This window comes from Archocentrus centrarchus, chromosome 15, assembly GCF_007364275.1.
Source record: "Archocentrus centrarchus isolate MPI-CPG fArcCen1 chromosome 15, fArcCen1, whole genome shotgun sequence".
Lineage (NCBI taxonomy): Eukaryota > Metazoa > Chordata > Actinopteri > Cichliformes > Cichlidae > Archocentrus > Archocentrus centrarchus.
In genome coordinates this window covers 21,588,129-21,609,544 of record NC_044360.1, presented here as the reverse complement: position 1 = coordinate 21,609,544, position 21,416 = coordinate 21,588,129, and the positions used below count along the sequence as shown (strand labels likewise).

The 21,416-nt window shown below is 41.4% G+C and overlaps 1 protein-coding gene across 1 annotated transcript in view; it reads left to right on the top strand.

The window, feature by feature from the left end:
* The first annotated feature begins 5,447 nt into the window (after positions 1-5,447).
* The window catches only part of mcu (mitochondrial calcium uniporter), a 68,731-nt gene continuing 52,762 nt past the window's right edge, over positions 5,448-21,416 (top strand). Inside the window, exon 1 of the mRNA XM_030748814.1 lies at positions 5,448-5,605. Within this exon, the coding sequence (XP_030604674.1) occupies positions 5,489-5,605 (117 nt within the window). The 5' untranslated portion in view covers positions 5,448-5,488. The remainder of the gene's footprint in view (positions 5,606-21,416) is intronic.

The window sequence follows — 21,416 nt, the reverse complement described above, 5'->3', positions numbered from 1 at the left end:
ATTATATATGTCCAAGATTATTTATTATTACAGTAATCACTGATATTTTTTAGAACATGTCCTCAACCATGTTTGCTGAAGTTGTTACCAATATAAGTTGCAAAAATCAAAGTAATTTGACATTTTTCATAGCCTTACTTATAATATTCAACACCAAGTATATATTTGTTAAGTAGGTTGTGTCCCTTAATTGCCCACCCTTCCTGTTACTCTTATGGGAATCCTTCTGAGTAGGGCCCCCCACTGTTCCTCTACTTACATGACTTACAGTAATACTTATAATTATTTGGAGGGAAAGCATTTACAAGAACCAGAGCAAGTATCACTCTTCCACGAACCTCTTTCCCCCCATGTTTCAGAATGATTCACTGATGTAAATTATAACATGTCCACCCTGTTATGCTTATTTATAGTGTAAACTGATACTACATTATCCACCCTATTACTACACAGTAAACAGATGGACGCATAGGCAGGTTGGTCAGTGATGTGATATTCGTATTTTCGTGTTTATTTTTAATTCATTCAAAGCACAGCATGTAGGGGTCTAATCCATAAAACTTTTAAAGTTTGAATACGTTTTCAGTGCAATCACATACTACACATTTTTTCAAAGTGTGCAGCGGTTCTCTGGCCTGAATGCTTTGAGCTGATAGGAAGGCAGCAATAACTTAAATAACCGCTCTTTGCAACCAAGGTATGCAGAAAAGCATCTCTGAATGCAAAACACATTGGACCTTGAAGCAGGTGGGCTACAGCAGCGGAAAACCACACTGGGTACCATTCCTGTCAGCTAAGACCAAGAAACTGTGGCTACAGTTTGCATGAGCTCTCCAAAATTTTGCAGTGGAAGTTCAGAAAACCATTGCCTCGTCTGATGACTCTCGATTTCTGCAACATTCAAATGGTAGGGGCAGAATTTGATATAAACAATATGAAAGCATGGGTTCATCATGCTTTGTATCAGTTGTTCAGGCTGTTGGTTGTGGTGTAATGGTGTGGGGGATATTTTCTTGGCACATTTTGGGCCCCTTAGTACCAATTTAACATTGTTAAAAGTCCATCCAACCTGATTATTGTTGCTGACCATATCAATCCCTTTATAATCACAGTGTATCCATCTTCTGATGAATCCAGCAGGCTCACAAAGTTCTTATGATCTCAAACTGGTTTTGTGAGCATTACAGTGAGTTCCCTGTACTCAAATGCCAATCCATTAGAGCACCTTTGGAATGTGGTAGAACGAGATGCTATCAAAAAGGAATGTTACCTGCACCTTGTTGAATGTATGCCATGAAGAATTAAGGCAGTTTTGAAGGCAAAAGGGGTTCCAGCCCAGTACTAATATGGTGTACCTAAAATAGTGTCCTATGAGTGTGTAAACCTTAAATACAGCTTCAACAATTCTATTTCAAGTGTAAAATAAGACTAAAAGATATTTTATTAGTTATTATTTAACACAATTAAACTGCACTAACAGACAGTCTCTGCTTTCAGTCATGCATCTTTACAGGGCTTCAGACTAAATGACGAGCCTCTTCACAGTGTGCTAGTTATAACTGCTGCCTTGAAGAGCCTCCATATCTGGTGGTTTGCATGCATAATGCGAAAGAAAAAGCTGGAGAGCTGCTGAGCTTGCTTTGGGACATTTCACGACTGCAGGTCATGCAGGCACTTGTCACATCCAACATCACCCAGATTTCTGCTTGGTGCGACCCTAACACTGATAATGTTACAAATAAATGAAAAGAGAACACGATGATGCTCAGCTTTACACTAATGAGCTCCTTTAAGAAATGTCGGAATCACTCTGAAGAGTTACAGTTCTAAAATCATTAGTCAATATTCTGATTAGTCAAACTTAGATTGATAACATTTATGTCTTAGCGCCTGACTAAGTGAAATAAGTGAACATGCAAAGATATGTCTGAAATTTAACACACAGGCTTTAAAGGTATTAAATGTCCACGTCTGCAGTCTCAATGATAGCATAGCATATAGGCTTTATTACACACTTACAAATCTTCTTATGTGTGTATTGTACTGCAAGCTTGCATGCAGTGTAAAACAATGCATCCCATCATGCCAATCCTGCAATACCTAACAGGATCAGATCATTACATTTTTGTGATACATAGGATGCAATGCATTATGCAACCAGGTGTCATGGCTTAGGCTATGAATTTGTGAAAATTCAACCCAAATGTTTCAGTGCCAGCTCTCTGTGACTGTATTTTGCTAGTCTTTTGTTTTTTGATAGCTGAGTCAAATGACTAATACACAGAAGTTAATGTTTTTAGTTGTTTTTGTGAACCTGAAGTAATAACTGTCTACTAAAGCAGGATAATAACATCAAATACACATACAAACTGCAACTAAAATTGCTGCCTACCATCTCTTTTACAAATTATCATCTATACTAATCACATCATAACATCTTTTGTTAGAGCAAATTTCAATATCTCTGCCTTCTTTCAGTCTACGGTGCCTTGCTTTTTTTAATAAGGGAGGCTGCTTAAATATGCCTGCAGCTCTCCAGTGAAGAGTTCATTAGAGCTTGCAATTTATCACAGGAAAAACACAATATAAAACTGTCAGATATTGAAATTTGAAATTGAACGTTATTAGTTTTACAACAATGACCTCAGCATGGCCGAGAACTCCACAGTAGCACTCGAATTCTGAGCTATTTATCTTATTCATTGTGACTTCTTTATTGACTCATAAGCATGTGTAACATGCAAGCCAGTTTATAAAATTATGTAAAATACATGGGCTGCTGTTTGGAGAATAGAAATTTAGTCTCTATCAAACTCGTGCCAGACAAATAAAAACTGTTATTCATGCGATGCAAATGTCAGCCTACATATAAATATATGTGAACGTCCAGTCTGAAGAGATCCCAGTAAACTTAGCCGCATATAAAAAAACAAATGTCTTTCTTCTATCACTGATTAAAGCCATCCTATATTGTGTGGCAGTGCAAAGGTGGAGCAGCAGATAAGAGAAGCTCGACTGTAGATTAGACATTGTTGCTAACTCTTTGACTGTTGGTTTAAGAGGGTGTCACACTGTTGAGAGCCAGATTGAAGAACACACTCATAAATCCGTGGGGACGGGTTGTCCGACAGCAATAGTACCCATGACTTTTTTTGTGTAGAACAAAACTATGAGAAAACTGTGGTGAATGACAACTGAGGTGAAGACATTCAGGCAAAACCTGACTCCATGTACAGCAGTCGTATTTCTGTGACATGTATTCCAGTCGTCTACCTAATTAGGACTGTGTTTAGCTGCTTGGTAGTTTGGTAGTGTAAATATAAGTTGCACACCCATGCATGCTTGCTTGCTTTGAGTATTACCTTGTTCATAGAACCATGGGTGAGGCTATATTGTGTTTTCAAGCTAGGTGACATTTTATTCAAGCACTGACATGTGTGACCACGCATGTACATGACGCATGCTTACACACCTCATTTTGTACTGTCCTCAAATCATCTGTTACAACCTTTAGATATGGGTGCAGAGGGTGTTTAAAATCAGTACTGACTCTATTGATGATTTTTTTGTTAATAATTTAGTGTCAGCAATGCTTATATCTAAATTGCATAGAGTTGTCCAGACTTGTCCGATCCAATTTATATCAGTAATGCAATTGGAATTTGAATTTGTAGGGTCTAATGTTACATTAACATGAGTATGTAGCTAAAATTAACTCTGGAGTATGATTGTGATTTCCATAAAGTTTTTTTTTTTTAATTTTGTAGTGGCCTTGGATATATGTAAGGAATCATTAACATTCAAGAGGAACAGTGTCTCCCATATATGGTCTTATTGTCTTGTGTCTGCACTGTTACTGTCATGTGAAACCGTCTGACTGTTGCGTTGTGGCTGATGATAGCTCACACAAAGTATCACAAGTAGATACTGAGGAAGATTAGAAGTTGTACTGTTACAATAATATGACATGTAGTGCATATTAGGTTTCACTAAGCTCAAACACCAAGGTTCGATGTACATACAAAGTATCTACAAAGTATTATTATTCATCATTTGCATGTTCATTATAGATGATTTAATGCTGTGGACAAAATTTGAAACACAATAAAAATCATACTTGGTATTAGATTTAACAAAATCTAATACTTGCAGGTGATTTTTCTTTGCTTTGGTTTGCAATGCTGACACACCAAATGCACACTGTCATGACACAGTTAGAGCAGCAGTCTAAAGGTTCATTTGAGCCAGCGCTTTGGCCGTGTTTGGCACCACACAAAAGAGTCGCCTTGTGAATCGATGCAGCCTTGGGGCTTTGAGCAGATCCTTGTCCATGGCTGGGAATTTGCATTTAAATTGCATCACCCACACAGCTTGATGCACTGCACCTGAAGAAGTACAGAAGGAATTGGGATGAGTTCAGGAGCAATGACATATTACTACTGTAGTCGAAATAAATAAATAAATAACCAGGAGAAAGGCACAAACAATAACAAAACAGTCAAATTTCTCTCATTTCTTATCTTTCTGCTTCTTACATTGGACCTCAATTTGTGACAAGAAACCATGTAATCATATAAATCACTACACAGAATGCCACAAAATGTGTTTGCTTTTATATATCAAGAGTTGCCGCTGCGTTATCTGGGTTCACCCTTGACCGATACAGGTGTGGCAGATGGCATTATGTGACAGGCTTGGTCAGAGATCACAGAAAACACAGGCTGCATTCCACTGTGGGGAGTCTCCTTGACATTCATTGACCAAACAGACCCAATTACCACTCCTATTAACTGAATTTGCAGTGGCTGAGTGATTCTACGGAAAACAATGCACTTAATAACTGTCTGCTTGTCTCCACAGAAGCCCCGAAACACATTAAAGGTACATGTTTAAAAGTCACTGAAGGTCAATTCAATTATATTCGATCCTCGAGTTCCCCTTTTGGAACAGAGGGACATAAGTGTGACTGAAGGACAAGATATATTTGATAGGCCACAGATGGATAAGTGGTGTGACCAGTGACAGAAAGACCTTCAGACAGGTTACACTGTATCCCCCTTCAAGTCAGCTTTACAATAGATGTGAAGCTTTGCAGGGAACCTAAGGAACCCCCTTTTTACCCTACCGTACATATCTTTTCTCATGTGGTTTACCACATGAGACATATAGACATAAAGGCAGAATACTTGCCACTGAGAGTAGATGGCTTCTACAGCTGTGGCAGTGGAGGCATATGACCATATAACCATACTTTTGTGAATTGCAGTAGAATAAGTGTAGATGGAAACAGGTGTAACGCAGTCTTTGCGTAATATTTGTTTTGAATTAGTGGGCACAAAAGTGCTTTATCTTCGCACACTGGTGCAACACTGGGCATGTGTACACCGTAGTCCAGCCCCGCAAACCCGCCCACCACCCTCCCTCTTCCCTTCGGTGCGTCTCGGTCCGCCCGCAGCAGTCTCCTTCACTGCGAGGTTTCACTACAGAGATGGCTGCGAAAGTGTGTAGATCAGTACTCCTGTTGTCCCGGAGCAGCGGAGCGGTGGCCGGCAGCCTCCCCGCACTTGTTGTGTCTTCACAGCGACATCATCAGCATATAAGACCGGTAAGTCCCAGGACGTCTGAGACCGCACAGAGAGAAAGGGGTAGGGACCGAGCTGGCAGGCTGGACCCGAGAGAAGACAGCGGGTCTGGCTAAGGAAGTAAAGCTAACTAGCGTCAGTATTTTCTCTTCGTGTTATTTCATTGAGATTGCGCTTCACGGAAAGGTGAGACACATGATGAGTCATGATATGTATCCCAAACTGGTGGACCGCGGATATTTTAATCCACGGTGGGACGCAGAGCTTTGACAGAGGCAATGCAGCTTTTTGGAGCACTTGAAACCCATCGACACCCCACTGGCGCTGCCCCGCCGTTTACTGTAACTAGCCTTCAGACACTCGCCTTTCATATGCTTCGTGTATTTTTCCCCCCACCGTGCCCTCCAACTTTGCAGACATATTTTAACATCCAGTGCCATCCTGATCACCGAATATGAATTTGAATAAGCTTCAATTTGAGCCTTCAGGTTGCAGTTGCTGCTGGGATTGGTTTGACTATGCACGGGTATGAATGTGCGCCTTATTTTTGTCCTTTTGCAATAAAGGTGTTCAGTGTGCACATGTGCATGTGGGAAGGTTTGATTGAGGGTCTGTGGCTGATGGTTTCTCATATCTCCGTGCTATTACCTGGTGTGTCAACCGCAGCGTCTGTGTGTTGGTGCAGCAGCAGAAACTCGGAATAATGAACATCTGTTCAGACCTAGAGAGGAAAACTACAGTTGTGCTTGTGTGTGTGTTTGTGTGTGTGTGTGTGCGAGAGAGAGAGAGAGCGAGGTAGAGAGAGTTATGCATAGATACACTCACTGTTTATTCATGCACACATATGAGACTTCACAGAAACATAGAAGCCTGCACTTGAATGATGTCAGACTCTCCAGCCAGCCTGCTGTTTCTCCCCTCCCTGCGGGTGTTTCCCCATTCAGCAGGGAAATCCTGGGTACTCCTGTGAGCTGATGCAGGTCTTTTTACATGGTCACCGTAGTAATAGATGCAGCCTCAACAATGCACACAATAATAGGGAGGTAATTGTGTTTACAAAGCTGTCACTACAGTGCAATAGTTACACAGTGTGTTTCTGCCTCTCTGACCCCCTCCTCCCCCTCCCCCCTCTTCCTTGGTTGAAACTGTGAGTTTTTACAGCAGCAGCCTGAGGAGGGAGGTGAAGCACACAATGGTCTTGAATACGAAAGAATGAGGAAGTCTTTGCAGTCCAGTAGTCTTTGCATGTAGCTAGAAGTATCGCTGTGATGTTTTAAGATTCTCATTTTGTTGTCTTTTTTTATGCTAATTTAAAAAAAAAAATTCTTACACAACCCTTAGGCAGGTGGTTGCTCACTTAGCACATGCTTGGTGAAATTAAATGAGGCTTTCCTTCCCAGTGAAGCAGGCCAGCCCGGAGGTTAAGTAACTGTCAGAACAGACACACGCACTGCATATCTCCACACTAGACCCACCGTGAACTGTCTCCCACTGTGAGCTATTACAGTGAACAAATTTAAGTCTGAATTGATATTCTGCCCTCTTCTCCTCTAAGAAAGCCTTAAGTGATTTAAGTGTGTTGCTGCTCACTGCCTCTCGCCAGAGTGTGCCCTAATAAGTTTTCATTTTATTTCAGGCTAACCCAGGTTGGAGTGTTGTTTGTCTGTCATATTGTGTCTTCGTCCACTGAAGCATTGCTGCGGCAGCCCCGAATGCGGCCCTGTCACTTTGTGACAGCCAAGCCTCTATATTTATTTGTGAGTCTTCCAGTAGAAGCCCTGTTTCTGGATTAGTGTTGAGTAAAGCTGCAGTGGGGTGCATACCGTTTTCATGTAGCCTCTGTATGCACACGTTTCAGAAAAGACCTAAATATGCTGCCTAGAGGCCAACTGTAAATGGTGAGCAGAGTAATGGCTCTGCTGATGGGTCATCTGCTGTCAAAGGGCTGCAGAGGAGACCGTGGACTCCATATGCTTATATTTAACCTGCACTAGATTAATATCGAGCCAGCTGTCATGTATGATGCTGCTTTCTTGACATGTGGTAGGGGAGTTGAGTCACTGGGTATAGACCTTATAAAAGTATTATAAATCAGTCTGGGGAATTCTTTACTGTGAGATAGCTAGTCAATATTTCCATATACTGCATCTAAAATGTAGGATTTCATGGAAACTTTGGCAGTAAAAGGATCAAATATTGTTTTCTTTAGTTATTTATTGCCATATAAACCAATATGTTCATTAATGCCGAACAGCTGGATGCTGAAGCAGTTGGGGCCAGGGGGCCGAGGTCCACTCCTGGCTTTTAATCCAATCAGTAAAGGAGTAAACTAATTTATCCCTGCTGCCTTCACGGACTCAGCTCTGAAGCTGTCCGGATTAGTGTGATAAGAGAGTGACTCTAAGCTTGTGGCTGTGCTAAGGGTGATAAGATAGTTGAATGACTGATAAAGGGTGTCCACTTTGGCAGTTTCATCAGTGTTATCCCATCATTTACAGACAAACTGGTTTCTGACTCTGTGATCCAGCATTCACAGACTGAGAGGTGAAATGGGTCTATGGTATGAAACGATGTCGTTTATCCAGCTAATTAATGAGTCCATTCTTCACTTTGGAGTCTGATGATTGACAGGTTTATGACCCTCTCTTGTATGGAAAATAACTGATGGCAATTCAGAGCCAAAACTGGATGGTCCAGTTATGCCATTTGGGTTTTACAACCATGACCTTCGTTTCTGTTCTTGGATGTCATCACATCATGGCTCAGCAGGAGAAGAGTGATAGTAATGTGTGGCCAACATAGCTGATATTGGATTACTATCTGTACACAGGCGTGATTTTAATGGGCGAGTTTTTCTTTAGTGGGCGCGAAAGTTGATCAGAATTTTCTTGCTATGTGAAATCATGTCAAGCAGTGCGGAGAACGAAAAAGATAAATTCACGCATATAATTCGTACAACACATTTAGTTTGTTCAGTTGTCGCTTTAGTTTAGAAGCATATATAGAATCTGAAAGGCTCATCAGCAGTTTTCTTTTGGTTTGGCTGTATTTGTACTGTTTAAAAAGATTACAGCGTAACTCCACTTTTAGTCAAAGCTGTTTGACTAAAGCCGTATACGTTATCAGCTCGAAAAACTGAGCAGCTGAGATCACTACCACTGACTGTCCAGTGCTTAGATTAGTTTTAGATAGCGAGCTACAGAGTAAATAACAGGAAATACTGGAGAAGCAACCAATCTTGTATAGCCAGAGAGGCATGTTAGTTTATCCTGCATCAGAAGGACTTTATCTTAGTTAAACCAGTATCTTGATACACTGTGACTGCATATATCCCTCTGGACAAAAATTTTCACAGGCTGTGACCCCAATGTGTTTGTGTTGTTTGTAGAGTGTAGTTAATTTGTTTTACACAGCGTCTGTGTAAAAAAAACGCAACGCTATGTTAAAGGATGAGATGTTGGAAGATATTTTTAATGTAGCTAAACCAGATAATACCATACCAGTGCTATGTTGTGCAACATTCCTGCCAATCCTGATTTAAATGAACAGGGAAAAAAAATAATGTTGTAAAAACACACAGCGTGCCACGGTGACACAAAATGATTTCCTCAAAATAGATTTTCCTTGTGCCAAAGAGAATATTTACCAAACTGCCAAGATTATGGTTACTTCCTGAAATCTGTTGACTGTATTTTAAAGCAAACGTGTACCAAATAAAGTGGCTTCTGAGCGTATTTCACTCATAGTGGTTCATTTTGTTGGGTCAATTTAACATCTAAACAATGCATTTACTCAAGGCTGAGATAAAACTGCATTTAGCACAGTAAAATATACAGTTAATTTATTGATAAGCTGAAAACACAAAGGTGCATTAGCTTGTTTAGCTGACACAAAACAAAACATATCTAGGGTGCTACTAATATAACCCACAGTACCACTGTGGGTTATATTCTGACAGTGACAGGAACTAGTCTGGCTTGGTCTAAATGTGTCTCAGTAGCTCATAATTCCAAAATGTGGATGCATACTCAAGCTGAAGCTTAGGGCAGCACACACTTATGTCCCTGTCCAATCTGTAAGGCTCCTGCTGCAGCGCCTTTCCTGGCATTTCATGGCAATGCAGTGAAAAGATCATGGATTATCTTAACATCAGACAAAATGACAAGTGTGTGTTGTCATCTTATTACAGTGATGAAAAGCGGATAGCTTTTAGTGGCCATACCCATGACAGAGCTCCTGTCAGCTCTAGTGGCGGTCACCCTGTCGAGTGGTAGCCAGAGTAATTTCCAGTGTCTGGCTGTGGTTCAGGAGTTGTGTGGCCGATGGGCAGACATACTGCGCTCAGACAAAGAGAGGAAGGTGCACCCTTTTTTATCTGAAGATTTTTACAGGGTTTCTTACTGTATCTATTACAGTTAGGTTGACAAGTTTGAGAAATGGTTGGGCTAAAGCCGGGGCCAGATATTAAGTTTAGTGGTAGCGTCTTTCTCTGTGAAGAAGACAGTACAAATATGCTTTCAAATATTAGGCATCAAGGACTGAAGACATTCTTATGTCTCTGCAAGTTGTCTCAAGAGCTTAAAAAACAGGTGACTTGACTTCTTTAATCTTTTGAAGACGTTTCACCTCTAATCCAAGAGGCTTCTTCAGTTCTAAAACCAAAAGGAGGAGAGTCCAAGGTATTTAAACCCTTGGTGGGGGTTGTCGTCTTTGGAGATGGTCGATGACTCACTATTACTATAGAATGAAAGAGTGTCCTTTCTCCTGCATCTAAAGGATAAAGGACACTCTTTCGAGGATGCCAGTGTTCACATTTTGGACCGGGAAGACAGATGGTTTGAAAAAGGAGTAAATCTGTGTCCACTGTGAACGACCATCATTGAACCGAGGTCGTAAATTACGACACCAGCTGTTCACACCTACAATGCAGTCTTGAGATCTCCACCCAGGCGCCTCAACCCCCACTCACTCTGTACTTCAGGTGACCTCAATAGGTCACATGATAGGGTGGGGCAAGGCCTTCACTCGAAACCCCTGGTGGGAATGACCCACATCTTTTTTCACACTTTGTCTCACATGATTAATAGTGAGTCAGCGACCACCTCCAAAGGGGACAACACCCCCCTCCCGCCTCCCTAACTAGGGTTTAAATCCCGGGGACACTCCACCTTTTGGTTTTAGAACTGAAGAAGCCTCAGCAGAATGCAGTAGAAGCAGTAGAAGCTGTTTTGCATGCATGATGTTCTAACTAGTACAGCCATTGTAGTTTCTATATTGTGCATTACTACCTTTTTTTAAAAAAAGGAGGGCAATTTTAGCAAAATCATTGGCATAAAGAGGAAAAAAAAGCAGTTTTCTTTCTTCTTCTTAGGCTCTGCTAGAACTCCGAGCGTATGCCAGTGTGTGTCCCTTAGTCCATCACACTGGAGCACCTGCTTAGCACAATAACCTTTTTCACACTTTGGCTTGTGGTGAGAAGAACTGGCAGGTGAAACAGTTCAGGAAAAAATGTTATGTATTTAGCACGTGTGGTTGCTGCTGTACCCCTTGATCTGTTTTCTGATTTGTATTTACTGTGCAGTTATTTCAACGCTTCAGCTCCTTACTGTACTGAGGATCTGCATGCTTCGGTTGTCTCCTCATTATGGTGACGTTTAGCATTGTAATGGGTGAGACTCTTGTGATGGACAAAGTCCTCATTAGTCCTCTGCAAGGGATTTCATCCTTGAAATGGTAAATGACTGGTGAACCTCTGCTGTTGGCGTAGACTAATTAGCTGCTTTCCATGTTTCTGTGTGGCCCAGCGTGTCTCCAGTCAGGTCTGAAAAGGACATTAAACTAGGCCAACCTGTGTAATGTGATGATGGATGGAGGCGATGCTTGGTTACCCTCTCTCATCTCAGATCGGAGGGCTTGTGGCATCCTCTGCCAGGAGGGCAGGTTGCTACTAGAGCCCCAAGGTCATCAGCTGCCCTGCCTTTCAGGCCATTAGTTATGAGATTGGGCTCATTATTGTGACAAATCAGTAGGAATGCTGGGACCAAAATGAGCAGTGTAAATTAGACCGGGCAGATTTAGCTTGTGTGAAGGTCGGCTTTACCCAAATTCGTCAAAAATATGTGACAGTTATGGGAAAGCATTTCCAGATTGAAGTGTTGTCCTGTCATTTTGTTATGATACACATCTGTACTTCACTTCTGCTGCGCTCAAAGCATTGCTATGTCCGCAGCAGTTTTCATGACATCTTCATGTGTAACTGCGGTAAATTCTTACCTTCATCTTTTGCATTTGCATCCTGTCACAAATTGCTGCCTTCAAGAGTTCAGAAGAACTATTAAGATTTCCCAAAATGCAGCTTGGCTTGACCTTTCCTTCAGGAAATATTGATTCTTTATAGCATTGTTTATCCAAGTTCATGGTGAACTAAGAGAAGCTGCAGAGTAGGATCGATACTGTGTAGAAACAGACAATTCAATTTTAAAAAAAGAGCAAAATTTTCATATTGCGAGTGCTTTCATTTCATTAGGAAGTAAATTTCACCTCTTGAGTGCAGTCTTTCTCCTCCTTTGGCAAGACTCTTTTATTTGCATACAACCATAGAGGATAAACATCTCTGAGCTGCTCCCTGTGTGCTGAACTTCTCAAATCCTACCACACTCTGACTTGCCTACGGTGCTTTATTGCATACTCAAAAGAGTTTTGTATATTAACTCATAGAAAACACAGAAAATAATCAGGGCAGCGAGAGGAGGATCACGACTGCAAGACAGGCAGCAGGAGAGAAGAAACTGGGATAGCTGTCAACTCTGAGGCAATTCTTAATTACGAATGGAAGCGTGTATGAATGAGACACGTTTTGCTGATGTAGTAATGTTTGGAAAGTTATTCAGAGGAACGTTGGGACTCTATGATGTGAGGATTCCCCTGGTCTCAGGCTCACCTTTTTTTCACTGAAGAGAAACTAGCTGCTTCTCATTACCGTTTTCCCCTTTTCGCCGACAGGAGAACTGAAAAGATTCCTCCATGTGTATAATGCTGGAACCGTCTTTGCTTCAAAATTGGAGTTTTACTCAAATGATCTTTACCCGGTTTCCAGCAAACTATTAGATGCATAGAGAGAAAAAAATTGACAATTGGGTGTTCAAAAAAATGTTTTGCGACTTCCAGAATAGCTGTAAATATCGGCACCCTTGCATAGTTTTAGATGCACACATCCAAACTGAGTCTTTCATGCATTGGTAAAGTAGCACATTTTACATACCTGACAACTGATTTAGTTTAGTATAGTTACTCTATAAATTATTTATGTATATATTGGAGTCTCTTAGACGTATAGGTAGTACATTACTTGCCATTTACTGCACAGTTGTGCTCCATTAGGTTATAGTTTGACCAAAATAGAATTCAACACGTTTTGCAGATTTTGGAGGCAGCCCTTGAAAGGCAAATAAAGCATACAAATGACTAAATGGGTTCACTTTCAAAGTGGGATCCCAACAAACTTAAACAAGACTAATAGCACTCTTAATTGCTTGGGCCCCTCACACAGCGCACACACAAACACACACACACACACAAGCTCATAAGCAGTCCTTTTGTTCCTGCTGGATCGATGCACTGGGTTAATGGCGGAGGCCTTGACATTTTCAAGTTCGTTGCGCGTCTTTTGTCCCGGTGATTTTTAGCGTGTGAGCCAATGTCTCCTCTGATAAAGCCAGCTGATCTCTGAGGACAGACGAGGCAGACCTGCTGGATGGAAATTTGCATGCATTCCAGAGTTCATCTGTGTGGCAAAACCTCTCATGTTGGGTTACTAGTGAAGTGAGGCCTTTTGCTGGTCATGGTTAAACAGGATAAATGGGCAGCTGTGACATCATCCTTGTGTTGAGGTCATTGCGGCTAATGGTCGTGCGTGTCGACTTAAGAGAAATTGTCTCTGTATGGTGGCTTAGTGCGGCATGATGACAAGCAGTCTGCTGGTTGTTGCATTGCCTCCGTTTGCTCCTTTTACTCTCACGACCAGCATGCATTAGCCACAGCCGTCAGAACAGAGCTTTGTGAACTTTCATGCATATACTGCTACTTTATGCTTTGCGCCAAGAGCAATGTGCCTCACCATAAAGAATCTCTTAGGAAGTAAATTGATGTAAAAGGTGCATTTGTCTACACAAACATAATAGCTAGTTTCTTTGACTTTTGTATATATTTTGTGCACACACTTCAGTTTGTTGTGTTTGTTCCCCTGTAGCGCTAGCTAGATAGTTGCTAAGAATGAGTACCACAATTGCAACTTTATCAACATCTGCATGCATGAATGCATGACAGGGATGAGGGGAAAGGATGTGCAGAATGTGAAAGCAGAACCGTGGGGTGCCATAATGTTTTGATTTATCAAGCGAGTCTCCAAAGCATCAGCTGGAAAGAAGGCTGCAGCAAGCGAAAAATGAACTTGCTTTATGTTATTATGTATTAAATTGCCTATTTGATTTAATTACTCCATAATTTAGTACTTGTTCTTCCAGAGCTCAAAAGGGATGACTCACAAACTTCAGTTTTGGCCTTTTTTGCTCTTACAACACCAGCCCGAAATGAGCTGTCTGTATTTTGTGAAGGATGCGTGTGACAACCCCATTACACCACTAAAAGTCAAGAAGTGAGCTTCAGCTGAGATTGATCAGAGTCTGACACATCCTGGGGGAGGGTGGAGTCAGTGAGCCTCAGAAAGCAAGACCCTCTGTTCGGCCTGGCGCCCTGTTTGTTTGCACTGTAATTACCCAGATTGTAGCGGTGCCATGGTAGACACAAGCACGCACAGGGGTTTCACCATGGAGAAAACAAACAAAGATGCACACCTCTGTCAAACAATGGACTCCAAGCCCTCCAAGTCCCATTGTTTAATTTTGTAATGATTAGCTGGAGCAGAGAGAGACAAACACATCTTCACCAGGTCACCGCAAGGTCAGCTGTAATGTAAGCTCATATTTTTTTTAGTGTTAGTTTGTGTGTCCATGCACGGCTCCACAAGCTCTAATTCTAACAGTTTTCACACTGATAGGAAGCCTATCTCCTCTGAATTCTTAATTGCTTGTTTTAAATGAATCGGGAGTCTGAGCTTAGAGCCTTGTCTCTTTTAATTAACTCCTATATCAGTACTAGTGGGTCAGTGACTGGAGACGCGTGGATTAAACATAGCTGATCCAGAGAGCTGAGCTCTGAGGTAGTCTGGGCATGAGAAGATGGTATGGAGGAGTTAAATATGTGGTAGAATACGGGTGGGGGCTTGAGGCTGTCTTTTGCTGCTTTAGCACTTTTAGAGGCTCATTCAAACCAACAGGGTCACTGTAATGGTGTTCTATACTTCTGTGTGATCATGAGGTTTTGACCTGGTAATCTTATTATAATGATTTTGTGCCATGTGTCACGGGGCCTGTGAGATATGGCGAAATTAATATCTCACACTGTATATGAGTCAGAGAAGTGTTAATGTGTTGCCACTGTTTATAAACTGTACAACACTACTGAGGATATTTGATTTAGACTTTCCATTCTCATACCCTGCTGTGCTTAATCTGAATTTTGCATATGTTAATGCACTGCTGACCACATCAGCTTCAGATTAAACCATCTAATCTCCTTTCACTGAGTGATGACATATTATCAACTCAGCAGTAGAGTTTGCACTGAGTAATATGGATGACGTTTTGTCCTGAATATCTGAAATGCAGGTATTCAGGTAAATGCAGTAGCACAGTTAACAATATTTCATTTGTTTGGTCAAAACTTTGTTATATGCAGTGTATTCCAAGTTTAGTGGCCCAAGCTGAAACCCCACTGGGTCTAAAAGCACTGGGGATTTTAAAATCATTTTTAAAGAGCTAGAAAAAAATAGCAAAAAAAAAAAAAGTAAAAAAGGAATAAAGAACCAGGCAAATGCTATAACTTAATACTATTTTACCTGTCTAGCTGATATCTGTGTTTAACATATAAGAACAATGTTAATTGTGATTTTGTGCTTTCTAGCTGGCAAAGAGGGAAATAACCCCCCTCCTGTGCCCCCTTTGTCTCTCTTCACCCTGTGTGTGTGTGCAGAAATGCACCTAGACTGATGCATCTCCATTATTCTGCCTCTGCCTCACAGTTGGTGTTACAGCAGCTGATAGTGCTACATTAATTGAGTGCAGCATTAAAACCCCAACCGTCCCCCGCCGGCTGAAGCCGCTGGGGTTAGCAGCATTCTGGGCAGAAGCCCTGATAATATATAGTGTCACATTATACCTTTTCTTGTTTATTGTTCTATTTGGGATTTTTCAGGCAATGTGTTCATATATTATACAAAACCTTGTAAAGCATATAAAGCAGTTCTGGTCAATGGTTTGCACCGCTTACCATAATGATCTAATACATTCAAAAATTACTTTCAGTACATATATTGTGATCTGATCTAGATTTATGGGCCAGTACATCACAGGCTATTTCCAAACACTGTGCCCTGCTTTATAAAATGGTGTTCTGTCCTCTTCTTCTATGCAAAACGTCAGTAAGGACCTCGAAGGGATGATACAATCTTCTCTTCTCAAAGGCACCTCTGGGAAGCAGGGCACTGAGTGAATTGCTTATGTAAATAGCTATGCTGCTATAATCCATTGTTGATGATGTCTTTGACTGCAAGGCCAATTTTGAAATACTTCAGTTCTCCGGATCAAAATAGCGCTCACCTCTTGACTTGCAGCCGTATCAGGCCGTCACTTCAAGAAGGCGCATTCATAGTAGATCAGCACTGCAGATACGGTTGCGTTTGAATGAAAGAACTGCAAATCCAAGTCTTGTTAGCTGTTGGTGAGGAACTGTGTTTGCTAATGAAAACCAACAGCCATAATTGTTATTTTCGGTCATTAAGTTAATGCAGTTCTGTCTGTAGGAGCTCGTCTTATTTATGGAGCAGCTGCACTGTGCTGCATGATTCAAGAAGACCTTTCCCTCGAGCTCTGCGAGGGTATTCAGGCTGTGACTGTTAAAGGCAGAGATACACAGGCCGGTGTGATCCTCACTTAATGGGCCCACGCTGAAGGCTGAGTTTAAGCACTCTGTTGTATGACAGACATGTGAGGGAAATCAGAAATATGTATCTCTGTTCTATTAATTCATACACATGTGACTGTCTCTCTCTCTCACACACACATGCACGCACGCATATATCATTTTCTTGGTGTACACTGAGGTAGAAGCTGCTGACCTCGAAAAACACTGGCGGTTTTCTCATCGTTATTCCACACACGGAGGTCAAAAAGCAGCAGGCTGTGAGTCCCACGACCTTCTGCCAGAGAAGGTTAGCGGTGACCCGGCTGCCTTCTGTCTGCACTCTGCTGTCTGCTGTCTGCCTGTCTGCGTGTGCGCATATTCTGCCTGCCTCGCCATCATCTCGAAGCACAGAAACTGAGCTTCTTACAACTTCACACACACACACACACACACACACACACACACACACACACACACACACACACACACACACACACACACACACACACACACACACACACAAAACCTGCTTTCTCTTGTGGGACTGGAGATTGTTAGTCAGCTGTTTGTTTAAAGCCTTTGATTTGAAATGAAGCTGCGAGGAGGGGCAAAAACAAGCAGCACAGAGAAGTGGAGCTACTAGACATTTCCATTCTCACTATACTGTTACTCATCTTTTGCTGGCTAGCTAGTGGTCTGCCTTTCTATAAATAGTATTGAGGAGATGGCGGCGAGGAGACTTTGTTGGAAAATGCATTTCCATGGAGACAGTTTTCATTGCACTTTGTGATTAGAGACTCATTGTGACGGGATTGTAGATGATGGAAGGTAAATGTATGTATTTAGATCCCATGTGGCTGCCAGGACAGTTACAGCAGAATAAGAAAGCCTGTTTTAAACAAGCTTATTCCTCAGTTGAAGCAGTATCCCCATTTTAATTTGGAAACAACATGTAGACATTGTAAAGTCTTTGTGACTCAAATACCACACACACGAACAGCGTGCAAAGCAAATACAGCATTGCTTTTTTTTTTTTTTCCCTGCATGCAAAATGTGTGCGGGCAAATAGATTAAATCCTATTTTCATAGACCGGTCTGAGAGCAGGAGAATATGAGGCTTTTGTAAAGCACTAGTATCTTTGGACCCACAAGCAGCTGGTATAATGAATGTGAATGTATCTGCCTCACTGTAATTGTGCTCCATGATGTTGCTGTTAAGGTATTTAGAAGCGGCCACATGTCCACCATGTGGCAGCTATATTAAATTATCTGATTTTTTTTTTTTTTTTTGCTGCAACTGTTTTCTTGTTCTGCTACAGAGTGTAGCTGTTGTCTCCGGGGCATTGATCTAAGTGTGGGTGGGGCACTTCCTTGTATGGAAAAACTCAGCTGATACGCTTCTCTCTGTGTCTTTTGTGGTGTTTTCCCAGCTTTTAAGCCCATCTACAGAAGAGCCCTCAAGTGTCCCTGTTAGACGCAGTGAGAATACAGCTGCTCGTCAGAGAAAGGTTAAAGTGGCTGTTCAGAGTTATTCCTCCCCGTAGCCGCTGCATAGACATCAAACTCTTGCTGTTCACCCCAGACATTTTCCAGGGATCAGCCTGGTTGTTTTCCCAGGGAAAATAGCTAAGCAATGAGGAAGCAGAAACGCTGAGCTTATCATCAGAGTGGACCAGTATGTACCTCCAGCAGAGCTTTCAGCTCACGCTGTCAGAGCCTTTACTGACCTGGGCCCTAAGGGGAACCCTGGGGAAATCCCAGTCTGGACATGAACTGGATGCAAGGAACAGGGATGGTGGGAAAAGAAGGAAGGGAAACAAAGACATGAGAGGGAGACGTTAGGTGTATCTCTTTTTATGGGTATATGTAACAGAAGCACAATTTTTGTCTTTTTTTTTTTTTTTCTTCCAGCCACAGGCAGCGTTTCTAACATTTACAATATGTTGAGCTGCTTGAAAATGCTGGTATCTTACACTAAATATGGGATTACTAGAGATTTTAATCTTACCAAAAAAAAAAAAAAAGTCAAGGCCACAAAGTTTGTGTGCATGTGACTAGCAGGCTGATTTTTGTGTGTGACAAGTGTATATACAGGTTCCTGGAGTCCTGGTGCTGCTGTTGCCTGGGTAACCCTTTGCACCATAATAATGTCCTTTCTTCCAAGAGAGATTTGAAGGTTATCCACGTCACAGTCTTCTGTTCCCTCCTACCTATGAAAAATAGCTGCTCTATTTTTGATATAATCTCATCTAGCAAGATGCGGTACAACACTGTCTGTGCAGATATGTACTCAATATGAAAAGCCATCTGTACAACTCTATTACTTGGCTCTTTTCATTTTTCTCCCAATTTAACATTTCTCACAAAAAGCTAGAGGAAGAAAAATCAACAGGAAGTCAGATCTTTTGAGTCACAAGTTTTCATTGCCTTTTTGGTTCATGAATGAATCCTATCCAACTGACATGTTAATGCACACCAGAATGCAATTTGTGCGTCTAAGTTGGTGAGAGTAGGTCAGCTTCAGCAGTATGCTTTCTCAGAAATGCTGGAATTCATTGATTAGAATAATGGCTACAGTGTTTCCCACTTTCGGGTGGAGCAAACGAGGCTACAGCTGCAGTGAAAAACGGAACAAAGTGGGACTTGGGTTTGCTGAAATTTTGATGTGATTGTGATATCTAAGCTATCTCACTGGTTACTGTGATGAGGGCTTGTGATATATATATGTGTGGTGGTGGTAGTGGTGTTAAATCTAACAAAAAGGCCCAATAAAAGCTGTGGTTTGAGGCTCAGCTGACCTTTAATAAGCACACGTTTTTTAAAAATCCTGTTATCTTTAGATTTATATCACGCAGATGACTCTGATGGCTGCAATGTTTAATGAATCTAGTTTGAAAAGTCATTATAGCAGCTCCTTCACAATAAGAGCTTTGCTGATGGAAAATGTTTGGTGTCAAGGAGGAGCACGAAGCATTGAGCTGACATGAGTCGGTTTTTTGGTAAATGTTGTCAAATGTTCACAAGTGCACAAAAATAAAAGTCTAAACACAAAGTAACTGAACCGAATGATCAAATATCTTTTAAATTCATGATTTGAACTCATACGTTTAAATTCCAGTGAGTTTCACACTTGCAAAATTAAAAAAAAAAACTTTATTATATTCTAAAACTGTCTTGAGGGATCTTGCCCTCAAATGCATCAGCATTTACAGTATTCAGTTGTATTCACAATGACCAGCATGTCCCTATATAAAAAGTATTATTTTAGAGCCATTTACTACAGCGTGCAGTTCTTTTCAGGGCCCACAATATTGCAGTGCACTGTTAATGTGCAGTAACGGCTGCAGTGGAAATGATATGCAAGCTCACCTCATAATTCCACACTTAAAATCTGCTTTAATGAGCTGAAGGGTGTAGTGTGAGGCGAAAGCCCTTCAGTAAAGTGGTGTGGGTGGAAATGGTCGGTGGAACCCTTTAACCTACAAAAAAATTGAATCTTTAAAATGTAAGTGATTGGCACAATTTCTAATGCCAGATTTAAAAAGGTTGCACGATTTGGGATATCTGTTTGCCATGCGTTGTTAGCATGTGAGAACAATCTCTGTGCGCAAATATAGAACCTCATTAAAGGGTTAATCATTCCCTGCATTTACTGTAGTTGTATATGAATAGGTCAGACATGTGAAACAGGGGAAAACTGTTGGCGATCTTCCAATTATCTCTCTACACTTTTGCACCCTTCTAAGTATAAATTTGTCCTATGAGGAACTGACCAAACCGGACCTTTGATCGATGTGACTGACCAGAGTTACGGCACAGGCTCAACTTGTAGTCACAGCTGAGCTGCTTCAGCTGCAGTGTTGTGATGCTCTTCCCCAGAGTCTTCTTTAGGAGGCTGAAATAAGTAGCAGTATAGACAGCAGTTCAAAGGTTGTCTGAATGAGAATTAACTTGCAAAGCCATGGTGTGCAGTTAGCCTGTGTTCTCATACTACACCAGCTCTTGCAAGCATCCGCTTCCTGCAGGAGTCTGGGAGCTGCCATTAAGTGTAAGACATATTTTACTTGTTATAAACAAAAATTTGCTTCATAACTTGTTGTGAATTGTGTAAACACCGAGTGTTGGTGGTGATTGATTTATTTAAAAAAATAAATGTGCCCTCTTTTGTTCTGTTATAATTTACTGCAGCTATTCAGCGCCAGTAGGTTCTTGCTATTTGTGGATTTCACTGATGCTAAGAATGAGTTCTTTGTTGTGATCACACACACACACACACACACACACACACACACACACACACACACACACACACACACACACACACACACCACACACACACACACACACACACACACTCACTCAGAATCTTCCCTCTCCTCTCTGATGCTTGCTCGACCCATCTCACTCACTGGTGCCTGTGCTTCCTCCCACTCACGCCCACATTTCTGCTCTCTCCTGATCATCAGCTTTATGGCCATGGCTAAGAACAATGCGCATGTATTTTTTAGCATGACATAATACAAATATTACTTTCCATTTCCATGTGTGGTTTCCCCTTCTCCACTGGCCTGCGGCCTGCTTCTAAATCATTTTTATCCTTCCTTCCTCTTTCATCTTCAATTCATTCCTCTTAAAACCTGAAGACCTTCTTTTTAAAAACTAGACTGAACAGCAAGGACTTTAACAGTGTGATAAAGTCAGTAAAGTATGTCCTGACATTTCCAGGCCATTCCAGCTCTCCAACAATACCAACAATGTTATGGGTGTCGCGTTCTCTGCCCTTCCAAGCTTTATTTGGGTAGCACCTGGGGCGAT